This window comes from Simochromis diagramma, unplaced genomic scaffold, assembly GCF_900408965.1.
Source record: "Simochromis diagramma unplaced genomic scaffold, fSimDia1.1 OVJJ01000402.1, whole genome shotgun sequence".
In the NCBI taxonomy this organism is placed as follows: domain Eukaryota; kingdom Metazoa; phylum Chordata; class Actinopteri; order Cichliformes; family Cichlidae; genus Simochromis; species Simochromis diagramma.
In genome coordinates this window covers 6,600,588-6,626,723 of record NW_024386972.1, presented here as the reverse complement: position 1 = coordinate 6,626,723, position 26,136 = coordinate 6,600,588, and the positions used below count along the sequence as shown (strand labels likewise).

Genomic DNA, 26,136 nt, shown 5'->3' with positions numbered 1-26,136 from the left:
TCTACTCACAGTGGTGTTTATTTAATCCAGTGATCGTTCATCGTGTGGAAGATGCTCAAACTTTAACAAACTTTATGGAGAAAGTTAGTCATGACTTCAGCTGCACCCGGAGCATGTGAGGAAAAACGGCAAACTCAGTGGCTTCTGTGACACATTTATGTGAGTCATGTGAATGCCAGAACTCACTGCATGTCTCAGCAGTGTCAGTGCTGCTTTAATAAAAAATGTTCTTCTGCAGCTACATGAAAGAAAAGAAGTCCTGCAGTGGGCTGAACCCACAGAACTAAAAGTCTTTCCCAAATCCAACCTGGGAGTTTGTGCCATAGTAGAAAAGCCTCATAGCTGAAGGCTCTGCCTCCCATTCTGCTTTTACCCTGCAGTCTGACAGTGAAGTGCTTTGTTAGAATAATAAGGTACTTTGGGGTCTTTAACATATGACTGTCCCAAATTTAAGATTTTATATGTGAGAGTAATATAATGTAATTCTGAATTTAACATGGAAAAAGTGCGAGACCTCTGACAGAGCCAATCCCAGTCAGGCCTTTACACATTCCCCCTCTGATGGAGTCTACAAGCTCTCTTAATTAACCATTTATCACCCAGGTTTCTACAGCTCTAAAGGACCCCTTTTTTATATATAATTTTGGCTCTAAAATTACAAAATAATCTCATCTTTCAGGAATCATTTGCATTTTCTCTTGAACACAAATGGCAATGGGGCGCTGATAAATAAAGAGTTGGGCGGCTGAATAGAAAAGCACCAATCCTCACCCTTCAGCATCTGCAGTGACTGCTGTCACATAGAGCTAAGGCCATGTCCATCCCTTTTTTGAATATCTACCTGTTTCACTTCATTTTCATTCAGGCACTTATAGTAAAACTTCCAAAATGCTCCCACATCTCAAAATCGTTTTTTGCTCTCTTTTGACTGTCTTGCTCTGTAACATTAAAAATCTAACATGAACAGCTCCATTGTGACAGTCCTGAAATAATCACTTGGGATTTCTTTCTGTGAGCCTGCGGCTTTTCCTCCATATCAGACGAAAAACAGATTCTGCACCTTTACGTGTTTTATTTAAGGAAGGCTTAATAATCCACTTTCACTTAAGACTAGCTGGTTTAAAACAGCTGGTTTAAAGCACTTAATGTGGCAGGCAGATTGAAAGTGGGGAGGAAGAGGGTGTAGATTTGGGCCTCAGGGAAGGGAGCCGATTGAGTTGGTGGGAAAGCAAAGAGAGGATCAAGGAGTGCAAAGATACACAAACAGACTTCTTCTTCTTGCGGCTGCTGCCTTTAGGTGTCGCTGCAGTGGATCGTAAGCCTCCATCTCACCCTGTCACTCGTCTGTAACACTGTGCATGTCCTTCTTCACTACATCCATGAATCTTCTCTGTGGTTTTCCCCTTTTCTCCTGCCTGACTCCTCCATAGCTCCTTAGTTTACAGAATCAGTGTATTTGTTTCAGTTTAGTTTGTGTTTGAAAATCACAAAGCCTAAAATGATCTTTGTGACTAAAGAGTAAAATTATTACAAAAAGTATTATTACAAAAATTTGGGACGCTCAGTAAAATGTAAATAAAAACAAAATACCGTTTGTAAAAACTCATAAGTCCATATTTTATTCACAACAGAACAAAGAAAACATCACACGTCTAAAATGAGACAGTAAAGTTCAGCTCTCTGACTCTTCTACTATGAAGTTGTGCTGTTGTTATGGCTGCAGTATGCATTTTAGCATTGTCATACTGAAAGATGGAAAGCTTTCCCTGGAACAGACATCTGGATATGTTACTCTTAAATCTGTATAAGCCTTTCAGCACTGATAATGCCTTTCTAGATGTGTAAGATGCCAGTTCCATGGGCACTAATGCACCCCCATACCATCAGAGATGCAGGTTTTTGAACTGAGCATTATTAACAAACCAGAAATAATATTAACAGTTTTCTACTTCACTTTAGTCCATTTAAAATCAGCTTTGTGAGGACTCCAACCTGAGCCCATGCAGTGATTTGCATGACAGAATCATCCCTGTTTTAAATTTATTGTTGCATATAGACTTGAACAGTACAGGCATCCAATACTGATTTTTAGCCTCGTCTGATGCGCACAGAGATTTCTCCAGATTTTCTGAATCTGAATGATATTTTGCACTTCAGATCAGGAGATATTTAAAGTCTTCACAATTTTGCACTGAGGAGCATTATTCTGAACGTGCTCCACATTTTGTTTTTTGAAGAATATTGAACATCTGTCCACCTCTAATTCTGAGAAACTCTCTGTAAAGCTTTTTTTTTTTTTTAAATACCCAGTCATGTTATAGACCTGTTGCCAACAACCCTAATTAGTTGCAAAGCATTCCTCCAACAGTTTCCTCTTAATCCCACTTAGTTTTTAAGCCTTTTATTGGCAACTGCCAACGGAATCAAAATGAGCTACTACTTTCCATGAGACATTTGATATGTTTTCTGTAATCCTATGTGCATAAAATATGAGTTTGTGAGATTATAGATATTTTCCACAGCACCCAAACTTTTTTTAATCTTTTTGGAATTGATAAGCTCTACTTAAGTAAAACCTTTTTTTCCATGTCACTTTTAGATTTTTAGATTAGTTTGTGTGAACTATCACAACCTTGTATCCAGTAATATAAGTTTAATGATTTTATATTATTCTCTTTCTGTCTAAATACTTGTTGCAACAATTTTTCAGCTTTACACTCGAGTGCAGGCCCACTTTTCAACCAATACCGTGTATTATGATATTATGAGTGCGCAGGGGCAATATTTTTCAAATTTCCTTTGGGACCCTCTTTAAGAAAAAAATCCAAATGTCCAGTGGGTCCGACTGAGCACTCAGCGCCCTCTGCAGGACCACCCTGCACTGGGGGGAGGAGTCGCACGGCCAGCTTTATAAAACGCCTTGAAACAAAAACAGTCCAGACAGACAGACAGCTGCAGAAAACGGAAAGTCGGGGGAAATCCGGAGGGCACCAAACGCACCGTGTAACTTCACCTTTTTACCTGGAGCTGAGCGCGCGCCCGTGTGTTGTCGTTGACGTGTGTGTCGTTAGGAAAACGACGGAGAGGGGACGCTGCCGCTGGAGCCACACTGCAACGCATCTGCGCAGAGCACAACATCCACGCAGGAGCTGAAAAACATCGCCATCAGTGTTTACCACGATGCCGTTTTCCGTTAACGGCATCCTTTGCACGCTCGCGCTGCTGGTCCTGTGGCGGGCGGAGGAGCTCGCGGAAGCGTGCAGCTGCGCTCCGGTACATCCGCAACAGGCGTTCTGCAACGCCGACGTAGGTGAGTCCAGCCGCGGGGTCTGCTGCTGTTGTTGTTTATGTTGTTCTTGTTTATGTTTACCTGGCCTCTCGTGCAGTGAGCCAGGCTCCTGCACAGCTAACTAGCCCATCCTCTGGCCACGGTTGAATGGACTCAACTAAGCTGCTGGAAACCCTGGAAAGCCTGAAGGTGCTGCTGGTGGTGGTAGGGGTGTTGCTCCTCAAGGCCATGGCCCAGACAGTTTGCACTACATTCGGCTCTACACTTACAGATCACATTGTCATATTTTTTGCCATGTCATGTTGATAATGTTAGACCTCCAAAATGTCTTCTTTCAGAATTATTATTTTTAAAAATAGAAACACACTCAGGTCAGATCCCCATAATGTTCTGCTCTGCAACACTGTGAGGAGTTAGGAGTGCATTTGTGGCACTTATTGATAAGTTAATGATGACCTTAATGAACTTTGTGGTTTAAATCTCCCCCAAAATCCACTTTATACAAACTCAAAGGGTGTACCTCCACTCTGTTAGCGTGAGAGCTAAGAGACTGGAAGCAGTTTGAGATCATCTGTGTGAACCCAAAGCCTCGGCTCTGGGAGTGTTTGCTTACCGAGCTTCACCCTCAGCAGCCTCGGGACGAAGCGGCGTCGCCTGCATTTTGCAGGGCAACGTGGCACCAGAGAGGGAAAAGAGACAAGGAGGGAGCGAGCTGAAGAGAGGACAAGGGATGGGGAAAGTGAGGGAGAAATTTAACGGGTTTGTGTGTGTGTGTGGGGGGGGGGGGGATTGAATCTCAACCGCAGAATATGTCACACCACGAGCTTTCCTCCCTCAATCCTTTTTTTTTTTCCTTTTTAAATTTCCATTCCTGTCCAGTTTCTTCCTGCATGGGGTGGTGCTGAGAGGAATTACAGGAATGTTTCTGGGGTTTTCCCAACTTTGCTCCGATGCAGTGTACGGACACACACTTGTACACACTCTTTCACACCCCAGATAGACAACTAAAGGCCTGCCGCCATGCACGGTAGACTGACACACACAGACACACTGGCTCGGATGACATCTGGCTGTCAGTTTAGGGTGTGTTTAGAGGGGAAAAACAATAAAAGTCACAGTGCAAGTTAAAATATGCATGGTATGAATGAGAACAAGAAAGCTGAAGATGTTTTGTTTTTTTTCATCCTGCATTTTACTTTTGAGTCTGTGCTGGTAAGATGTGCATCCTTGTAATTCCTTATTGCAAATTGACAGCTCTATTTTGAGGTGTGACTCAATCTCTTGCTGAGTTGGCAGGTCTTGCAGACAGAATGTCTCAGAGGCAAGGTGTTCCAATTGTTTGTCTTTTTTAAAGCATCTGTGAGTCAGGAAAGCTTTTGTCACAGCTGGGGGAGGATGCACGCAAACGGCAACAATGGTCGATGTCACTGTCCAGCCCAGAAACATCTAGATGAAACACTGCAGAGGAAGAGGTGAAGAAGGGGTGGAATGGGTTTTGAGGGCTTGTGAAGGGTGGGCTGTGTCGGATGAGAGTTAGCTGAAATGTGCATGTAGGCAGCAACAAAGTGACATTGTCAAAAGTTGCACGGTCTGACAATTGGGATTTGTTTTGGTGGAATGGGATCCCACTCCTTGCTTGTTGATACACATACCACATAGGCGGGAACCAGCTGTGTGTTTGTGTGTGTCATCTTCTGTTTTCCAGTCAAAGTGATACTCTAGGTCAGACCACAAGCCATAAAAATCGTGCAGTGTCATGCACGCACGGTACAATCACACACACACAAACGCGACAAACATCCTCTTTTCATATAAATCCGTTGCCCATAAAGGGGAACTTCCCTCACCCTTTCCCAGTTTAGCTCACTCTGGTCAGCGGTCTGAGAGATCAGAGTCACCGATCTCAGCAGTGGACATGGCGTGGATGACAGCACGTGTACACGTCCTTTCATGGAAATACAGAAACATCCCCAACACATGTCACTAAAAAAAAAATATAATGGCACTCCTTTGGAGGATAGTTAATAAGAAACTTGGGCTAAAAAAATTAAATGACAAAAGTCCTATAATGTGGTTGTTTATACAGCCTTGATAACAATTATTATCACTCCAAAAATGTAAAAGATTCAAAGACAAAAAAATGCATAAAGTATAGCATAAAAACTTTACAGTTAAACTATCAATACAGACGTAATAATGTCAAAAATTTCAAATGAAGTAAAAATGAGCACCGATTGTAGAAAACAGTGACGTGTAAAATAAAGCTGGTACAGATGGTTTGTTTTTCCTGACGTCTTTTGCCTGTAGCGACAGGGAAACAAAGAAATATTTGCTGTAAAGTGACTAAGTTGGTTTATCTTCTCCACACCTATTCTAAATATGTAGCTAATGTGACATCGATGTGCACGAAAGATGAACTCCAGCCAGAGCCTTTCATAAATATCTTCTGATTTACTGATTAGCTGATAACCGATAACAAGGCAGATGTCAGCCTGAACCACATTTTGCTGCTATGATTGCAAACCTAATAAAAAATAAATAAATAAAAAAAAGTCAAGTGTCTCATTTTTGGAGTGTTCACAGTACCTGATTGAACTGTTTCTGTCTTAGGTGCTTTTGCTGGACAAAAAGGTGTAATTGTTCTAACTGTATTTCTTCATTTTTCACGATAGCAACGGAGCTGTCTGAGCTGTGCAAGATGCTTTTACCAAACACATCAGTTGCCAAAGAAAAATGGAAAGCTCATGACCCAAAAACTGAATAAAACATCCAAATCCAGGTACTGGAGATCAGTTCGGAAAAGTAAAGGCCTTTTATGAGTTTTCCAAACCAACCTTAAGTACCTGGATTTGGATGGTTTATACAGTTTTTTCCCATAAGCTTTCCATTCTTCTTTGTCCCTTTCATGAACAAAAAGTGTTCTGAGGGACAACAGTAGTATTTCTGTTATTTACTTTTTCTTCTAAAAGCATGTTTGGATTATCTTTAAAACCCTGTGTCAACAGTCTGTGATGTTAAGCAGAGGTTTCATCGTCACAAAACTATAGAGCTAGGAAGAAAATCAAGAGGAGGATTTTACAAAGGCTTCTGCAGCCTGTGGGGGAGGAAACACTAATAAATAGCTTCAGGCTCACCTGGAGAGGTGTACAGTGTTGGTTCAGCACATACATCATATGTTGCATGCTGAAACAATTAGGATTTAATGGCAAAAGCGCTGAGGAGTTCACCACGTTTCAATTTGTTTGCAAATTGTTACTTCAGGCAGGTCAAGTCAAGCTTGGCTCTCTGATTTCATCTTCAGCTGATCCACTTCTATGCATTTTATTGGCAAATCCAATATAAGGTGGGGTGTTTGGACAAACAATTACTTCTTTCCCTGCAAGCTGCTTTGCAACCCACCTCCACCCCAGCTCATCCTTTTCATGCTGACTCGATCACCGTCATGTCAGCTCCGGTAACTGTGTCAGCGTAAACCAGAGCCTTCAGGTCTTCATGCAGGTGTAACCAGAGGTGCCGGCTGAATTGTGTTTGAGGGCGGTTTGTTTCTGTTCAAATGACAGGTTAAACAGAAGGCTCACATACGCCTGGAGCTGAACAAACCACACCAAGAGAGTCAGGGATGATTTGGTGGTCACTGGCGTATGAAAAAAGAAATGGACAGTCATGCAGTGGAACAAATCGGGGGGCACTTAGGATGTGGTGTGTGCGTTCATATGGGGGTTTGCATGGAAAACATTGCGTAGTGCAACTAATATGTATGTAGAAGTCATTATGTGTCGTCCCGGTCTGACGGTAGGGGACCGTTTGAAATGTGGGTCAGTTGGTGGTTTATGGCTGCTGATTGAGTGCTGCTGATCGGATGACTTTTGGATCAACCTGCGGTGAAACTGCTGCCTGCAGGCTCGTGGTAGTCATGCTGTTTTAGCATCGTGCTGAGTAGTCTGCCGCCTCTGCAACACACTGTTTAGACTGCACAGGATGATCCGCTCTGGCTTTATTGAAGGGGAGAAACTAACTGAGAAGTAAACATGTCTGCAACACTGAGGGAGACAGATAAGCTCCCATAACAGCAATCTGTTGTGAATAACAGGGTAATTTCCTCTCAGTATTGTGTCCTGCTGCTGATTCTTTGCTCATTAGTTTGTGGCTCAGAATGAGGTCAGGAAATGAGAGCGGAAAAACTGGGAGGAATGCAGGAGCGAGTGCCAAACAGGTATACGTGTGTGTGTGTGTGTGTGTGTGTGTGTGTGTGTGTGTGTGTGTGTGTGTGTGTGTGTGTGTGTGCGTGCTCTGGCTGCTGCAGCTGAACATTTGCATAACCATCAAAGTGCAACTAAAATGTGGGGGTTTGATTCTGGGGAACTTGGTTTCTCTAAAAAAAAAAAAGAAAAAGAAACCTTAAAAAGCAGTATGTTTGTGCACATGGTGCTGATTAAAAAAACAGATTCATTCTTCTGAAGAAGATTTGTTCTTAAACCTTTCATCTTCTTCTTGGTTAATCCTGGTAAATTAAAACCTGTTCTGTAATTTAGCCTTTAGGTTTTTCTTGTTACTTTGTTACTAAAACCTTTATTGCCACATAGAGACAATATTAAAAACATGTAAACACAACAATAGCCGTAATAATAACAGCAATTAGTTTATATCACCCTTTAAATCTAATATTCAGATCAAATCTGGTCCTCATTAAGAGGTGTAATATGAAGATAACAGCCTACATTTTCAGGCTATATACCAAGCAAGGTGATCATATTATCTTCATATCAATCTAAGTGTGTTTTAAGAACAGCCTCACATTGCAAAGTAATACACTGCTTTCATGTAAACATGGTGTCAGTTCAAAATTAGCAGTCGGGTCCAATTAAAGTGTTGTTGAGATTAAGAAAATGGTCCAAATGTGCATCTGTAAGCTGAGGAGTCTGTTTTGCAACGATTTCTTCATCATCTTCTTCAGGATTTTTACCAATGTACTGCAAGCCCAACGGCCATCTGAGCCTAAATCGACTCGCTCTGAGGACTAAATATGGATGAATGTTGGACATTTGAGATCTTAGCTACATCTTAACTATGATGGTTAAATTGGCAGATGTGTTTCGTCAGCCTAGTGTTACATTTACACATTAACAAACAGCCTGAAATAGTTAGTCAAACGGTAAAGTGCAGCCTTAACGATACAGACACACTGCATGATCTGAATGATATGTAGTAGGTGAGGGGAAAAAGCTGCATTATGTGCAGGCAGTTCTCATGATGTGAGGACTAAATGTATTTAAATCCAATCCAATTTTAAAACAATGTAATACTTTTTTTATTAGTAGAGGTATAGATAAAATATTTAAACATTTTATAATGATTCACAGACACCCAAAAAACAGCCCACATGTGTTGTTGCCATGACTTTTTCATACGAAAAACCATTGTAAAGGCTCCTTAACTCTGCTTTTAGTCTCTGTCTTTACCAGTGAACCTTTTACATATGTAGTTTTTTTTTTTTTCAGTATGAATTATTTCAACACCAGTCACAAAAGGCTAAAGATTGGTTGACAACCACCAGTTGCTATGGGGAGAAGTGTTTATAGGAAACGCAGTGTTATTTTGGACATGTGTACATGTTTATTTAAAGAGGGCAGGTATTATTTTGGCTGGCCGCTGAATTACTAGCTGAATTAATAATGAGATGGATTTAACAATAATTTACATCACATGTTATCATTGTATCATTTTCACTTTCTGGACATTTTTTAGACTAAATGATTGTTCTGTACAGAGTTTAGTAGCATGTTTAGTAAGACTAAAAAAGAAGGAGAAAGAAAGAGAGACACTATTAACTCTGGGAGCTGTGAACCTCCATATTTGTATCTGCTCTAAGCCATAAACTGAACCCGAGGGTGTAAGAGCAGCAGCAGTCGACTGTATGTGTGTTTATAGATGTGTGTGTGTGTGTGTCCTCTGTTCCTGCTTACTTTATGTTTTTTTTCCCCCTGTATTGCTCATATTTTCCATTCTGAATAAATGCCCTAAGCATAGTTGAAGCTTGAAGTCAGTCAGGCCGTTAAAATACACACACGCGCGCACAAACACACACGCATGGTGAGAAACAAACCTCTGGCCAAGTCCTTCTCAGTATATCAGCTTTCAAGTTGTATTCTTAATCCTCAGCTCTTGTCCTGTGATGGTTTCCCTGGTCATGTTTTGAAGCAGGAAGGTTTGTGCTGCACGCCAAGTCATGTGTCTGGCCCTCCCCTAATGTTGGCTGATGGCGACTTCTGGTTGGGTTTTCATTGACTGGACCACTTTAGATGCCAAAATTCATTTTGTTGTGGTGTTTGGATGAGACTTTAAGGCAGCTCGATGGGTGGTTTGGGCTTTTTTTAGCCTGTGATGTGGAGTCATAAGCAGAGTTTTCCACACATAGACCCTACTTAGGCGGGTAACAGAGGTATAATAATGACCACCAATGTACCAGAGTTATTTCAATTCTATTTTTTTGTCTGTCTGAGAGAACACCATCCAAAAATGATTTGCTAGCAACTGTTATTTTGAAAGTCTAGTCGCTCCTAACCTACCCAACAGTATTTTATCACCAGCAAGCTGACATGGTCGTCGATGTCTTCACTCTGAATGCTTTTTTTTTCTTCAACTGCATCATTTGTCACTGCAGTAGGTGGAAAAGTAAGATTCCCTGCTGCAGAGCAAAACAGTGAAGTTCATCCACGGGATGAGACACTCTCTGGAGAGGCAGCTGATTGTGTTGCTCAGTTATTTATTAGTCAAAGTCCTTGGCAGGTACAAACAAAGTACCTGCCCAAAGTACCTGCCCTTTACTTTCTGGCAAAAAAAAGAATAAAATACATTTAAAAAATACGATGAAATACTTGTGCATACTGCAGTATGTTCAGAAATGCTTTTAACTCGTTAATTTCTCAGAATATAGTGGCTACCCATTACTAAACACTCATCATCATTAGTCATTCATCATCGTCAATGATGATGGCGGGGTGATCGTGGCTTAAGAGTTGGCAGTTCGTCTTGTAATTGGAAGGTTGCCGGTTCGAGCCCCGACTCGGACAGTCTCTGTCATTGTGTCCTTGGGCAAGACACTTCACCCGTTGCCTATTGGTAGTGGTCAGAGGCCATCACCAGTGTGTGAATGGGTGGATGACTGAACGTGTAAAGCGCTTTGGAGTCCTTAGGGACCAAGTAAAGAGCTATACAAATACAGGCCATTTACCATTTACCATTATCAGAGCTGTGCAATGCTGATTTTGGCCTCTAATTCTGTAAGTGGTAAACATTTCCAGCTGCTTTGTTTTGTTTTGTTTTTGAGACCAGTGATTAATTTTTATGACTCAAGTAAAATGACTGTCATGTATCTGGACTTATTTATTATAAATGTAGTGCATTTTATAATAAATAGGGCCAGATTTTGAACATAGCCATTATGCAGTGTTACATTGTATGGGAGTCAACGTAATTATGGGTTTCACTTTTGTTCATTTGTAATAACAAGCAGAAAAATTGGATGAAATGCTGTGGAAAAAAACAAAAGACTAGGGCTGTTCGATATAACGATATATATCGGATGACGATATAAAAACGTCTATCGTTTCATTTTACGCTATCGTTTGTTTCGTGGTGTCGCAAAATAAACTGTTTACGGCAACATTTTTTTTGTTTTGATGGTCAGTGTAGTGGCTATATTAATTTCTTAAAGTTCTCTCTTATATTTAATATAACCACACTACGGACGGACAAGCGCCTGTTTTTATGCGTTGTGGTTAGCAACAACGACGGTAACAGCATCGCGTGTCCGCTTGTTTATGTTCCACATAAACCTTTCACAATAAAGCTCAAGATCCTGTTGAGACTTTTCAAAATAAACTGAATCACATGAAAGAGCAGATTATTTACAGATGAGAAGTAAAAAAGAGCCGCCAGGTGCTAAAAAATAAACCTTAGACTCAAACGTTAGAACAGGCTTTTCCCCGCAGCACGCCGTGTAATAAATACTCACAAAGAAAATGGCGGCTGTTACAACTTATGTCTGTTAAAACACTCGACTCCAGCTACATGACGCGCATCAGGAAACACTTCCCGCAAGTCGAGCTGCACGAGATTCACAGAATTTACAGAAAATGTTACATTTTTGTGATTTATATCGTTATCGGGACGATAGAATTCTTATATCGGGATATGAGATTTTGTTCATATCGCACAGCCCTACAAAAGACATAATAAATTTATGATGGATTAGCCAATTTAGAATGTATACTGTACTATTAAGGTTGAGATATCAGTATTCATAAGCCTCACATTTATAACTCTGGAAACTAATGTATTTATTATAGGGTTATGTCATTATTTCCTGTGTACTGGGTGCACTCTCACCAGCTGCTCACTGATAAGGTGTTGGGATTGTTGGCGTTTTCTCTGTATTATTGTAGTCTTTACCTTACAGCATAAAGTACCTCGAGGACACCGTTGTTGTGATTTGACGCTGTATATACTACAACTGAATTTAATCATGTCCTTTGGGGACACCCCTTTACGCCTCCTTTTAAGCCTCTTTGTCCAGGCGGCTATTCCTCAGTAGTAGAAGATTTGATCAACACACCTCAGCACATCAGCATATTAGGGATGTCTGCTCTCAGTGACATCACACAGAACTACAAGTAGAAAAAACTATGCTAAACTGTGTGTTTAGAGCAGGCTGACGTGTGAACATTGCTCACAGACATTATTTGTACATGAACTGTTGTCGTTATTCGAAACTTTGGCCATGTTTAACGCCATGTAACAGTGTATGTAAAACTGAAAATAAGTAGAAGCATAGTAGGTCCCTTTTAAGTTACAGATGGTTTACAGTTGCTAAATCAGTGATGGGGTGATTCCTGTCGAAATGCATTTGTTTGTTTACAAACTCGTAAATTTCAGCTTTGATTAAAGGAAACTGATATTTTGTAACATAGTTGTTAACCTTTTTGTTTAACCTTTTGCTTAATTTGTGAGTTACTTTAACTTAATTAGGGGGGAGTTAGTTTCGGTCACTTACTTTTTGACCTAATTGGTGGACATGCAGACGAACACCAATTACAGTATGGGGCTTATGGGGCCTGCATCCAAAGTTTTAGCCGTTACCCAACAAACATTAGCAGGTTTCCCTTTTTATCGTTTTTAGTGGGAATCATTTTGACTTTTTTTGTTTCTACTCTTTTGTTCATTGGTATGAAAGACAATGAAAGCTTCAGTGAGTAAATACGATGAATTCCTGCAGCCTCTGACGCCGTGTTTCTGTGTTTCCCAACCAGTGATTCGAGCAAAGGTGGTGGGAGAGAGAGAAGTGGATTCTGGGAACGACATCTATGGGAACCCCATCAAGAGGATCCAGTATGAGGTCAAACAGATCAAGGTAAGAATATCCTCACTGTTTTAGCCAAAAAGGTTTGACATTGAGTCCGCTATTAATACCCTGTGCACTGTGTTTAATTTTCAGATGTTCAAGGGACCTACCCAGGACATCGAATCTGTCTTCACTGCTCCCGTGTCCGCCGTTTGCGGCGTCACCCTTGATGCCACCGGCAAGAAGGAGTATCTGATCTCAGGTTTGTGTGAATATCCCCTGTCTCCCGGAAATAATACTGCAAATGAAATTTGATAATCTCAGCTAGCTTGTGGAAAAGAAGCTGCTGTTGTCGGAGGGATAGGTATAATGATGTATAGTTTGTATACATCATTATATAAAACAAAAAGTGAAAGAATGCACAGACAGAGAGAAGCACAGCACAGAACATGCAAACAGATAATCAGATATGGTCCTGCAGGTGCAAACAGCCGGGCAGACAAACCTGAGATCGGATAAAGAGTAGTGGGCAATTTTGCATGTTGGTGGAGCAGCTGTTTATGTTATTATAGGTAATGATACTCTGCTGGCTAAATCCTGTGGAGACTGGGAGGGACCTTGTCTGTTGTGGTACAGCTTAAGCTCCTGAGGTATTTTATGCCTTAGTGACTGTTTACATCTGCATAACATCTGCGTCATTTTTCAAAATTTGTAAACTGAAACCAGCTGTAGTCATTATTTAACACTAACAGCACATCACGTGACTGCCTTAAAGTCAACAGAGTAACTTGAAGTGGTGAACAAACCTTTTAAACTCAGAGCAACAAATTTCAGCCAATTGTTTACCTTTCTGACCACAGCGTTACAGTTTGGCTTTGGCGTCAGTGTCTCAATAGCACCGCTGTCAGCCACAGCAGGCAGCTGCTTGTCTTTAGAGGAAAAGCTGTGAAACCCACTGCCCAAACAACAGACAAACAGTGTTAGCGACAAGTTGATAAACTGCTTATTCTGCTGCTAAAGGGTCAGAAGTTAGAGGCTTCTGACCTCTAACTTCTGTAGAGATAGTAGAAATCCAAAACACAGCTGGGCATTTGGTGACAATATTTAGAGTTAACCGATCCACAGTGGGGCCACAAGCCAGTGTACTCCCAGTTCTAGATAAAAATTGGTTTCCATACCTAGTCTCCTCCTGCTCCAGCAAGAGGGTGCGCCACCACAAAGGCCCTTGTGATTGCTTTTGTTGCTGGGAGATTAGTACAGTTGTTCCCAGTTTGCATGGAATAAAATCTGCTTAAATATTTTACCCAACACATTTCAAAAGGTGCAACTTTTACTTTAAAGAGTCACAGTTTCTGGTTTGTAACCACTCAGAAACTGGTTAGGAAATGCATACTTTTCCCTAGTGGATCAATGACGAGTCTCTAGGCCTGTCCGACAGAGGCCTTAGTTGGTTTAGCTTAGTATGATTCTCACTTTGGGACTGGCCAACCCCTTGCTTAGATATAGAGCGAGAAGTTCAGTCATTCGGGAGGGGCTCAGAGTTGAACCGCTACTCCTCCACATCGAAAGGAGTCAGCTGAGGTGGGTCAGGATGACAAGGATCCCTCCTGGGTGAAGTGTACCGGGGACGTCCCAACAAAGGAAAAGCCCAGGTTAGACCCCCAGCCCTGGATAAGCAGAATAAAATTGGAAATATTTAACAGTTAATATTTAAATAGTTAATGATACTGGACAAAAAAGGACTCTAGAACATAATTTTAAGTTTTGTTTGAATGAAACAATATTTTACTGTTAAATAATGTGTTATACTTTAATGCTCTTTAAATAAGCAGGCAGATAAAAGACAGCATGGATGGCTTTGATTCTGTGTTTCCAGTCATTGCTAAACAGAGCAGACGCATATGGGAATTAGGGGTGGGGGAAAAAATCGATACTGTGTAGTATCGTGATATTTTGTTTGCTAATAATGTATCGATACAGGGACAGCAGAAATCGATATTTTGTTACAAAAAAGGTTTTTGTGCTCTGACTTCAGAGCATGTTGATCCTTTTTCTGAGCAAGAATCCTGACATTCCTTCACTGTCCAAATGTGTTTAACTTTTTTTTTGGCAGCAATAAACATGACAGTTTACTTATTTTAATTTAAGACATGTTTTATTTTAATTAAGTTTAAAACTTTTTTATTTAATGTAAAATTATATTTTGTTTTAATTTACTTTCAAATTCTTCAGTTGCTGAATGGGCTGCATAGTTTTCATAAATTTCATAGTTCAGAATAGCTATAATTGTACCAGATGGTTGCATTCAGTTAAGTTGGACTAGACTATAATACAAGCCGTTCAGTTTGTCAACAATAAAACTGACTGAAATGAGAGAAAGACTGAGTGCGAGACTTTGATATTAGATAAAATGAATATTGATAAAGTTTACCTTTATGTACAGAATCTGAATATCGCAAAATATTTTAAAAAATTGCAATAATATCGTATCGTGCGTTAAGTATCGTGATAATATCGTATCGTGGGATGTATGGTGATTCCCACCTCTAATGGGAATATGAGCTGCTGATTTCCAGTTTTGATTAGATTAGCTCATTACCCGCGTTATCTACAAAGTTGTCTGTTAGTTACTAGTAGATCTTTAGTCCGTTGCAGTACTCAGATCACAGAAGCAAAAAAAATCTTAGTAGATGGGTTTTATGTTTTTATGGTTGGTGCCCTCTGTGGGTTATATATCATGCGGCCACCCACAGCTCCACCGACAGCCTTTCCTCAGCTCCTCACCTCTTTGGTACGCTCTGGACAGGTCACCAGTCTGTCATAAGGCAGTGACAGCCAATTATTCACATCTACAGCCGCTTTAATATCACCAGTACCCTGATGTTCATGTCTCTGGACTGTGGAAGGAAATGAGGAGAACATGCAACCCTCAACAGAAAAGGCCCAGCCAGCTTCTGTGAGGCACACCAATGTGTTGCCCATCAAATATAATTATACCTGGACACAGCTTTCTTCCTGTGGTGGTTGTTTCGATTTTTAAAGCAAGATAGGCAGTCGCAGTGTCAGAATGAGACTCGGTTTGCAGAGTAGCGGAGACACAGAGGATCGTGATGTCATTCGTGCTCTGGTTTCTCCATCACAGTCAGAGATGCGCCCGCAAACACTGGCCCGTAATTACAGAGAGTTGTAAGAGGAGGAACTGCTGAAGCCAGCATTTTCTCCCCGACTCTCTTTTCTCAAGATGTAGGGACTTTGTGCAGTGGGAAAGAAAGTTAGATTTCTGCTGACCGGGGCATCTTTCAGAATGATTCATCGTTTCTTTAGTGCGAAGGGTTAACGAGTAGAGGAGTTGCATTGAAATGTGAGTCAGTCCCGTCTGCGAGGACATGCGTGTTGGGAGCTGCTATGCAGACAGATAGTGGCAAAGTGGAGAGGGTGCAGCCTCCATAGATTTGTAATCTCATCTCGAAATATCCGCTTGTTTTGACTGGTGCCCCTTTATGCACGAAACATAAACACAAGCTCTTGACAAGGACAGGTGGCCCGTGTTGACGCCTGCAGGCACCAGTCTGGAAAGTAACAGATTTCATCAGTGGTTTTCCACGAATCTGTCATCTGATGTTTACAAGTTCAGATTTTTTTCCAGAACATTTATACTGATGCACCCTGGCCTTGGTGATGGTGGTGTTTACCATGCATATTGTTATGTCTGAAGTTTGTCTGTCACACGTGTACTTTTTCTTTTTTTTTTATATACAGGCAAGGCCGAGGCCAGCGGCAGCATGCATGTGACTTTGTGTGATTACATCATGCCCTGGGACTCCTTGAGCACCACCCAGAAGAAGAGCCTCAGCCAGCGCTACCAGATGGGCTGTGACTGCAAGGTAAGGCAGCAGAGGGCCGCCTTCGCATGTGCAGTTTATCTCGTGGCGTGGAGAAAAAAAAGACAGCTATTCACTTCTTCCACTACACATCCAGACATAGCAGAGCAAACAAGACGAGGCATGATTCAGGGGAATAAACACAAGAGCAGTAAATGTAACTTGAATACTTGTTTTCTTTATTAATTGTTCTAGAGATTAAAAGGAACGTCTTACACGTTTTCAACCTCCCTTTTTTTTTTTTTTTTTTTTTATACTGATTGTATTCTTTCAAAATAATCTGTGATCTTGTAGCTCATACACAAGCCATTGTAAGCCCTCTTCCTTCATTTTTGCCTCGCAAACATAAGGTTTGAAGCTCAGGTGGGCAGGATTTCTGTGCTTCTGCGCTGAGATGACCATATTATGATTATCTCTTCTCTATGAAGTCATACACCGGCAAGAGTATAAAGAACTGAAGCTTGAGCTTTCACCTCACAGGGATTGCTTGTACTCACTCTGATCTCTTTTTGGATGTTTAATAGGAACAAAGTAATATATTGATTAGCGACCCTTAAAGGTGCTTTTGGGCAGATTTATGGTGCACATGGGCAAAACCTAGCTTAACCAGTACCTCAAAAACCAACAGAAGGCAATCTTATGCTAACAAATCTCATAGCAAATGATTGTTATAGGTGTGCATTTTTATTTTACTAAACTCCTACAGAGGGCGCTCTACTTTTAAGACAGGCAAATTTTTTTGTGAACTACAAAATGTTACAGGACACAGCTGATGGGAAACTTTGAGGGTCTCAAATGATTCATTATTAATGTAATGATGATTTAGGCAATTATCTATTAGATCTATTTCATTAAAAGTTAAAAATGGCAATAATCTGTTATAAATGTTTTTGGGTGTTTCACAATAAAAGCCCCTCAGTGTTTCACAAGTTGAACACTTTGAATTTGAAGCACAAATAGTGGCTTGTTCTGTTTGCTTAAGTTCTATAAATGGAGAGATAAATCAGTAAACTCTGGCTATGGTCATATAGGTACAATCTAAGTACACTCTTACTTCGGTCATAGGAATTTTGGCAGTTTGTTGGTCTGGAGCATCCAGGTGTGTTTTAACACAATGCCACATACTTCCCAGGAGTGGCTGTACCATGTTGAAGTAACTTTGGACACTTCTGGTTTTTCCAAAAATAGCAGCTTCCAAGCTCAGCTGCCCCTGGGCAGAGAGTTTGTTTGTATTAAAACTCTAAAGAGTTAAAACCGTCATAATGAAGACACTGAGCAGGTGATGGCTATCCATCTTCAGGGAGATGCCAAAAAGAAAGCATATCTACTGATACATGGCTGCCTAAACACCAAACCGCGTGACAGTCAAATCTTATGTAAACAGTTGCCCTGATATCTTAAATCTACGTGAGTTCAGTCAGGAGGAAAAAATGTGTGCGTGTAACCACAGCTACTCAGGCTGATAAAATGACTCCAGATTACATGCTGTAACATTTCCAGTAAATTCCTGGTAGATGTTGGGTAATATGAGCATGCTGTCACTGAAAGTTCAGAAGCAAAACTGAGGCTTGATTTAATGAAAATCTGGAGGATTAGACCTTAAGGCATATTTGATATGGTCTTCTAACAGCAGTGGTATTTCAGGTGACACCCATCTCTGATAGTTTGATGTCATAAAGAGCGGATTGTGCTGTGTTTCTGCAGATTGTGCGCTGTCCCTCTCTGCCCTGTGAAATCTCGGCTCCTGAGGAGTGCCTGTGGACAGACCTGATGATCGAGAAGCAGGTGCACGGTCGCCAAGCCAACCATTACGCCTGCGTCAAGAGGGCAGACGGCTCCTGCTCCTGGTACCGCGGCGTCGCACCACCCAAAAAGGAGTTCCTGGATGCCGAGGACCCCTAAGCACATGCGACTGCACGCCGCAGAGCCTGACGGAGATAAATGTACACAATTCCAATGAAATAAAGTGATTTTTTTTTTTAATTATTAAAAAAAAAAAAAGAAGGCAAAGCTAATGTGACAGAAATGACCTGCTGGTCTGAAAACAACCCTTTGCCACTCTTTATGTTTGGAGAGGCTCAGGGGTTGTTCTCAGACACAGCAGCTCTGTAAAAACAACAAAACAGCATCATGAGACATAGACTGGTCAAGTGATGTAACTTCCTCCTGAGGCTGGCGTCAGGAGGATAAAAATTCTCAGTGAGACAGAGCACTTCCTGCCCCTTCAAAGCAATTTTTAACAGCTCTGATCTCCACCAATCAATTCCCAGTATTCAGACAGCCATTGGTTATCCATCATCTTCCTGCTTTTATTACCTCACCCTCCAGTTTTCTTTATTCCAAAGCCAAATTCCAAGTTGCCTTTATTATTTTTTTTCATTTCATTTTGTTTAAAATGATTGTCTCCCTCTCTCTCCGAGCACTCTTAATTCACAGTTTTCTCATCGTCTCCGCCGGGAACTTTTTTTCACGCCCACACGACGACACGCTTTCTTTAAAAAGATTGTGAATCATCTTGCACGGCCGATGATCTTCTCTGGTTTCTTTGGGTGGGGATTTTTGCGACCGTCACCGGCCTCACTGGACCAGTCTATGCTGCGTGAAGATGAGCGCTCTAAATTTAAACACCACCTCTCCACTGCCCCAGAGGCCAATCAGAAATATCTCAAATTTCTCACACTTCCTCCTCCTTTCTTCCTCTTCACGTCCTCCCCTCTTCTTTGTTATGTAGCTGTAGGGAACCTATGCATATACTTTTGTTGTTACTTGATAATAATAATTATTATTTACTGCTTTAGAACTAGATTTGCACTTTTTGAGGATGAGTTCCAGTAAAGACAAGAGCCTGAACACTCTGATGTGACAGATATTATCGTTCGCCCCGACCGACAGATCCACCTCAGGTGCAGAATTTTTCGCCCATTTTGAGTGCTTTGGTGATTCATATTCAGAAAAAAGCGCGAGCATATCCCTTGCTATCTCTGTCATAACATATAAAGTAGTACTTGCAGTGAACAAAAAAGTGGATGTGTGAAAGGTTTGGATAAAAGGGATCTTTTTGCAGATTTTATGTGTGAAAGAGAAACAAAAACAGCGCTCCGGGGATGTTATTTCAGTGTCTTTGTATTATCTGTTGATTGTAAATGCAAACAGCAGTTTTCATGATATATTCTTGCAGACGGTTCATTTCACGAGTAATAAAAAAAAAATAAGGTCTTTATACGCTTAATATTAGCTTTGACTTTCTTGCTCCTTCCAGTTATTAATGAAAGCTTTATCGCTGTCCTAGAAAGCAGTTACTTAATGTTTACAGTGCTGTTTTATAAACCTCAAGCTACATTAACAAAAAATATATATATGATGGAGTATTAGAGGCATAATTTAAAAGTAAACTCTTTCCAGTTTCCATTACTTTGTATTTTTTTTCAGTGTTATTATTATACCTGTCTTTTTTTTGTTTGGTTGTTTTTTTTGTGAGTGTGTGTGCGTGCGTGTGTTTTCGCTGTCTTTGTCTACGATGTCTTTAGCTGTAGTGTCGAAGGTCCTCTTGCGCTGGAGTAACGTGAGAGTGAGAGCGATTAACCGGAGAAAGGTATAGAGAAATGGGAAATGGGTTCCTTGTGTGAATAGAGGACTGTGCATGTGTTTGATGCTTTGTGTAAGTCCGGGCGAAGGACAAAGTATTCAGTATTATCAAATAAAAAAAACCACAAGTTTCAAAGAGTACACGCTGCCTGTGTGTTATCATTTCTCCTCAAGTGGGAGATCAAGTAAGTGTCACCCTAACCACATCCTGCTTGTGTCTGTGTGGGTTTCTTTCGACCTCTTCCCACAGTCCAATGACATACGTGTTAACTCAGCTGGTGATTATAAATGGCCGTGGATGTGCGGCCGATAAACTTTAGAGAACCAAGCGCCATATGAAAGGCTTATATATACACTCACGGCCACTTTATTATTTACACTTTGCTAGTGCTGGGTCGGCCCTTTTGCTTTCAGAATTGCTGTAATTCTTCATGCCATAGATTCAACAAGATGCTGGAAACATTTCTCATAATTTAACACAGCGGCTGCAGATTTGTACATCCCAAAGGTGCTCTATTGGATGGAGAGCTGGTGGCTGTTTGAGTACAGTTAACTCATTCTTATGTTCAAGAAGCCAGTTTGATATGATTTCTGTTTTTGTGACATGTTGTGTTATCCTGCTGGAAGCAGCCATTGGAAGATAGGTATGCTGTGGTCATAGGAGGATGGACATAGTCAGTGACCATACTCAACAAGGCTTTGGTGTTTAAATCATGCTCAGTTGATACTAAGGGGTCCTAAGTGTGTCAAGGAAATTATGTCTACACCATTACACCACCAGCAGAAGCTTGAACCACTGATACAATTCCATCTTTGATGATGGAGTTAGTTTCTGACCCTTTTTGTTGCCTTCCTATCAGCTCACATCAGTCTGTCCTCTACCGTCTGCCTGCTGGCATCAAATGGGGATTTTCACTGAAGGCCTGCTACAGACATCCTGTCCGGGATTTGCCTCAACTCTCAACCTTTGACAGCTGAAACAAACTTCCGTCCCCAGAAACACTGAAGACGGATGAATGGACTGACCTGCTGCTTACTGGATATTTTCTCTTTATCAGAATATTCTCTGTAAACTCCCAAACTTGTCCCAGCTTGGGAAACTGGTTGTGTGCAAAAAACCTAGTAGATTAGCAGTTTCTGAAATACTCAAATGAGTCTGGCACAACAACTACACGACGTTTAAAGTCACTTAGATTACCTTTTTTCTTGGATAGGCCCAAATGCCTGAATGCATTAAGTTGCTGCCGCATGATATTTGTGTGAATGAGCAGGTGTAGCTAACAGAGGGTCAGTGAGTGTAAATGGCAGTGTTAGAATGCCCCAAAGTGGCTGGATTACCAATGAACCAGAGGTTTCTTCACCAAATCTAAAGATACTCAAAGCATAACCAAAAAAGAAAAGACCACAGCTGGCACTTGGTTTCAGCAGCTGCCTCTGAAATTAACTAGAAGCTACAAGCTTGTACCTCAGAATGGGCTAACCTTGTCAACTAAACTTGGACTTAAGCAAAAAGACACAATAGACTTTATTGACATAAGATTAATACTATAAAAATGAATAACTTTATTTAAAATAACCTCCTGACATGCAAACTATAATCTAAAATAAAGGTTGATGTACATATTTCAGCCTCCTCTCAATCATATTTGGTGCCACCTGAAACCTTCAGAAGGTCCTCAGGATGCCTGGGGACGTTTGGGGGTCAAAACAAAGGTAAACAATGCACTTCTCACATTCTTGGAAAATTCCTTCAGATATAAATTAAAATGGTTGCTTTGTTGCCGCACTCATGTATATTTTAATTCTACTACTGGTGATATCCAAAGATTTTTAAAACTGGTGTTAAGCAGTCAGTCTCTGCCTTCATTTGGCTTCTGCTAATTTCCCACCGAGGTACTCTGTGTGTGAGGGACGTCCTCCAAATGTGAGAGTGGAGTGAGTAGGGAGGCTGGACAGAGAAGGGCGAGTAGATGCGGTGGTCGACTCAGCTAGGAAACTATTTGAGAAATGTGCAGGCAGAGCCCAGATTGGGCGGTTTTGTCATCTCTGTTCATTCTCTTCTTGGTAATTTCAACAGGATTGTATAAATCATCCCGTGCCAGAGAGGATTTCACTTCTTCCTACTCTGAGCTTTCTCTCTAAGGTCAACTTGGTATATATTTAAGGGAATGTTTATGTATATGAACGTTCATGTCATTTCTCTTCAATACATTTGCTGTTCCTCTTTGTGTCGGAACCTGTTGAGCAAGTCTGGAGTGTGTGAGGTTGGCGTGTTATTGCGTCACCCTCTGCTTTGCAATTGTGGTCGGTAAACTCGGTGAAGACACAAGGAAGAACTAAACCATTAGAAGTGTACACATGAAATATCAAATCAAAGATTAAACCTTCTGTTACATGTTGCTTTCTTCAGAGATAATTTTATTTTGCATTTGAGGATGAAAAGGTATTTTATTATTTTACATATTATAATCTTTTTTTTTTTTCCTGATGGATCAAATGAGGAGACAAGGTGACAATGAAGTTGCGTCACCGAGTGTTGACATCCTTTCATGAAGCAAATCCAGAGCTTACAGGAAAACAAGAAGTGTTACTGTGTAACATTTTTAGAGCAACAACAGCTCACAAGTAAAGTTTCATAAGTGCAACTTTGTGGTGATTTCAAATCAGTGTTGCAAAAGCAGCGTGTTTGATGAAAAATGGAGATGTGTTATTATGTGATTTTGCTAATATACTCAGTGACAATAAAGATGATGATAGAAGATCCCGCCTTTAACCGCGTAAGGGCTGATCATCGTGATGATCCCAGTTGTAGCCCAGATGCATCTCAGGGTTTAGCATCTTCCTCGAGGATACATGAACATGCAGACTGGAGCCGGGGATCAACTGTCTGGCCTTTCACTTCTTAGGAGGTAGACAACCTGCTCTACCTTCTGAGCCACAACCTCTGCAGTCACGTGGTGTCACACTCTCATAGTAAACTCTTACAGCTGATGTCTTTTTGCCCAGTGAAACAAAAGTCGTATCAGTTTTGTCCATCATCATTAAATTTTTGATCATATAGTTGCACTGCACGCTCGTGTTTCCACACAGGTTGCTGTAATTGTGTAGTTATAATGCCACCCAGTGGCCATCAGGAGACATAGCATCTGTGTAGGTTCTCATCCATCCAGGTCATGATGGTGTTTAAGTGCTCGAGCTGAAGGCAAGAAGATGAAACAAACCTTAAAAATAAATCCAGGTGCCTTCAGTTCAAGCACAGCTGCCTCTTCAAAACACATAGGACTGAGAATATCTATGAGATTTAATAACAGGATTTTATACTAAGATGTACACAGTAGAGTGTAGGTCATTCAGAGGAAGACAACAGAAAATGGAACAAGAGGAAAAACGCCAAGTTCTTACCTCCTTTCTTTGGCACCAGGTCCCTACATACATGCATCAGACTGCCAGCAGTTATCTGTTATCTTTAACTGTTCCCTGTTCTTATTTTAAATCTGAAGGTAACCACACTTTTGAGGATATAACACGTTCCCAATTTGATCAGGTTCATTTTTAAAATGTACAAGCCGGCATTTTCTTTCAGCATTTCTCATTTTCGTTTCCCCAAGGCTTATGTGAATAATGCTACGCTATACGTTTTCTTGAGATTTCATCATAAACAAAAGTCTGGGAAAAAAGTTTTTACAAGTCATCCTCTGGAGACAGCGAGCCAAATATCACAGTAATGTATAGAGTTCAGTGAGATATTCCAGTTAAAAAACAACAAAACAAAACAAAACAAATAAAAAAGTGAGAGGACTATCAAAGTGTTACACCAAGCAGGAAAGAGAAAGCTTTATTCATCCCAAAGGAAATTCTCTCGTTGCAACAGAAACTGCGAGTTTTACTCTACGTGTTGACAAATTTGAGAAATTGCTGGAGGCTCTTGGGGAAAAGTGAGGCAGACTAAAGTCATTACAAGATAAATTGTAATCAGAACCATGACTGTCTGTGCTAATTTCACAGTAACTGTCTAACAGCTGTTGACATACTTTAATTGAGCTGTGTGACAGTACAAATGTGAATGATGACAGCAGCTGACAAAGGAGGAGGGGAAAAAAAGGTTTCACATAGTTCATCATTTCCAGATAACTGTTGAGCTCACTGAAACTTGTCTCTATGCAACTGTCGTTCGGTGTTGCATCAGTACACTTTTGCTCAGAGCATCGTCTATGCTTCAACAGCAAACCAGCGTTTCCATGATAACAACTCGCAAATGAAATAAATTCATCTCCGTCTCTGCACTACAACAACAATCAACCCGAGAGTGTCTTAAAAGGTCTAGAAGCTAGCCGGATGTGTCACCTTCTTAGTGCTGAGGTGGCGTACAGCCTTTTTAACCTTTCTGAATACAACTGCCTGCTCCATTCAGAAGCAACATGACGACAGTGATAGAAGTTGGGGGAAAACAAAAAACAGAAGTCAGACTTTAATAATAGTTGAAATAGAGGGAACATAGAAAGCACTACAACATAAACAAGGCAGAAAGAAACTAGAAAGCAAAAAAATACAACAGGAACCAAAAACTCAATAAATAGATCAACGATAACGAGTCCAGTCTTTCCTACTTTCCGTGAGAAGGATGGTGCTTGTATCACTATGTTACTATCCTTGATGTAAATATGTAAATATGTAAAAATTGTGTATGTTTCTGTTCTGTGTCTTGTGTACTGTTTGTTTGTATATGTGTCTTTCCTGCTGCTGTTACACCCAAATTTCCCCTTGTGGGACAATTAAAGGATTATTCTATTCTATTCTATTCTATTCTATTCTATTCTATTCTTCTATCAAAGCTGGAGATCCTGAGGCTACAACGCCATGGGAGCAGTAGAGACCAGTACGGACATACTAAGCCGACCCTTGTAGGAAAGAGCAGTTTAAGTCAACCAGATGATGCCCAGTCCCCTGCAGTGATAGATGCATCTACTGAGCTGAGGATGAAGGCTGTGGCCAAACTCGACTCAGACACCCAATCAAGGATACGACTCCCCCGGCTCACTGATGAAGTTGTCGTGTTTGAGATGCCCTGAAAAGGTGAAGATGAGAGATGCATTCACAGTAACAAAGCCATCAGAAAGATGCAATGTGAACTTTGCATGTCTCCATTTGAGACATAAAAGAAGCCAGTAAGAGTCTGACCTAATGGCCTGAAGGATATGGTGGATAATTTGCACATAGTATCCATTGTTACTTTTACTTAAATATAACTTTTACTTCTCACTACTTCTTTGATTTTGCTTTAATGAACTTTAATGTCATGTCTGTCACGTGAACAATGTTGTTTTAATATTTTTGCATAAACTCGTGTGTGCAAACCAAAAAAACGGGGGAAAGACGTGCAGTGAGCCCCGATGCATCACCCACCTATCAGACTCTGTTTATTATTTTTATATTTGAAATAGTTTGAATGATAAACAGAAGAAGTTTTAACAGAATAGGATTCATCATCTGAAATGCTGATTAATATGCAGACTGTGGTTCACTGACCAACAAAGCCTGATGCTGTGTTGTATTTTTTTAATTTGATATGCAAGGTTCACTGCAGCTGCTTACATTACACCGCCCACTCTTTTTCTGCTTTAAGTGCCACCTCTGGTGCCTGGTTTCTAAGAGTTAGTTGCGTATATATATATATATATATATATATATTTATGTATGTATATGCATATACATGCATTTATAAGTATGGTTAACAAAGTCGAACAGAGAAACTAATTCTGGTTGTTCATCTGCACAGAGAGAGAGGACAGAAGCTCTGGGAGAGAAAAAGAGGGACACATCGTGGAGCGATAAGTGGCACAAAAAGTTCAAGAGTGGATGAGGTCAAGTGCAACACAAAGAGGTCGGCTCTACAGGGAGACAAACGGGAGAGAACAGGATCGAACAAATTTAATGAGTGAAGGGGGTGAAAGAGAGAAATAGAGGTCTAGGAAATGGTGTGAGAGAAAATCAAAGAAAGAGGAGAGATGCTGTGAATTAAAAGACTCGCCAGCTCAGCCATT

General features: G+C 40.7%; 1 protein-coding gene across 1 annotated transcript; it reads left to right on the top strand.

Moving 5' to 3' along the window:
* The first annotated feature begins 3,180 nt into the window (after positions 1-3,180).
* Positions 3,181-20,236, top strand: timp2a (TIMP metallopeptidase inhibitor 2a). The gene is made up of 5 exons (XM_040039423.1): positions 3,181-3,310; positions 12,598-12,698; positions 12,783-12,891; positions 16,389-16,513; positions 18,215-20,236. The coding sequence occupies exons 1-5, from the start codon at positions 3,181-3,183 to the stop codon at positions 18,410-18,412; spliced, it is 663 nt and encodes a 220-aa protein (XP_039895357.1). The 3' UTR covers positions 18,413-20,236.
* Positions 20,237-26,136: the final 5,900 nt, after the last annotated feature.

Coding starts and splice junctions, on each gene's coding strand:
- timp2a (XM_040039423.1), top strand. CDS start 3,181: ATGCCGTTTTCCGTTAACGGCATCCTTTGCACGCTCGCGCTGCTGGTC. Junction 3,311..12,597: donor GTTCTGCAACGCCGACGTAG/GTGAGTCCAGCC, acceptor TTTCCCAACCAG/TGATTCGAGCAAAGGTGGTG. Junction 12,892..16,388: donor GAAGGAGTATCTGATCTCAG/GTTTGTGTGAAT, acceptor TTTTATATACAG/GCAAGGCCGAGGCCAGCGGC.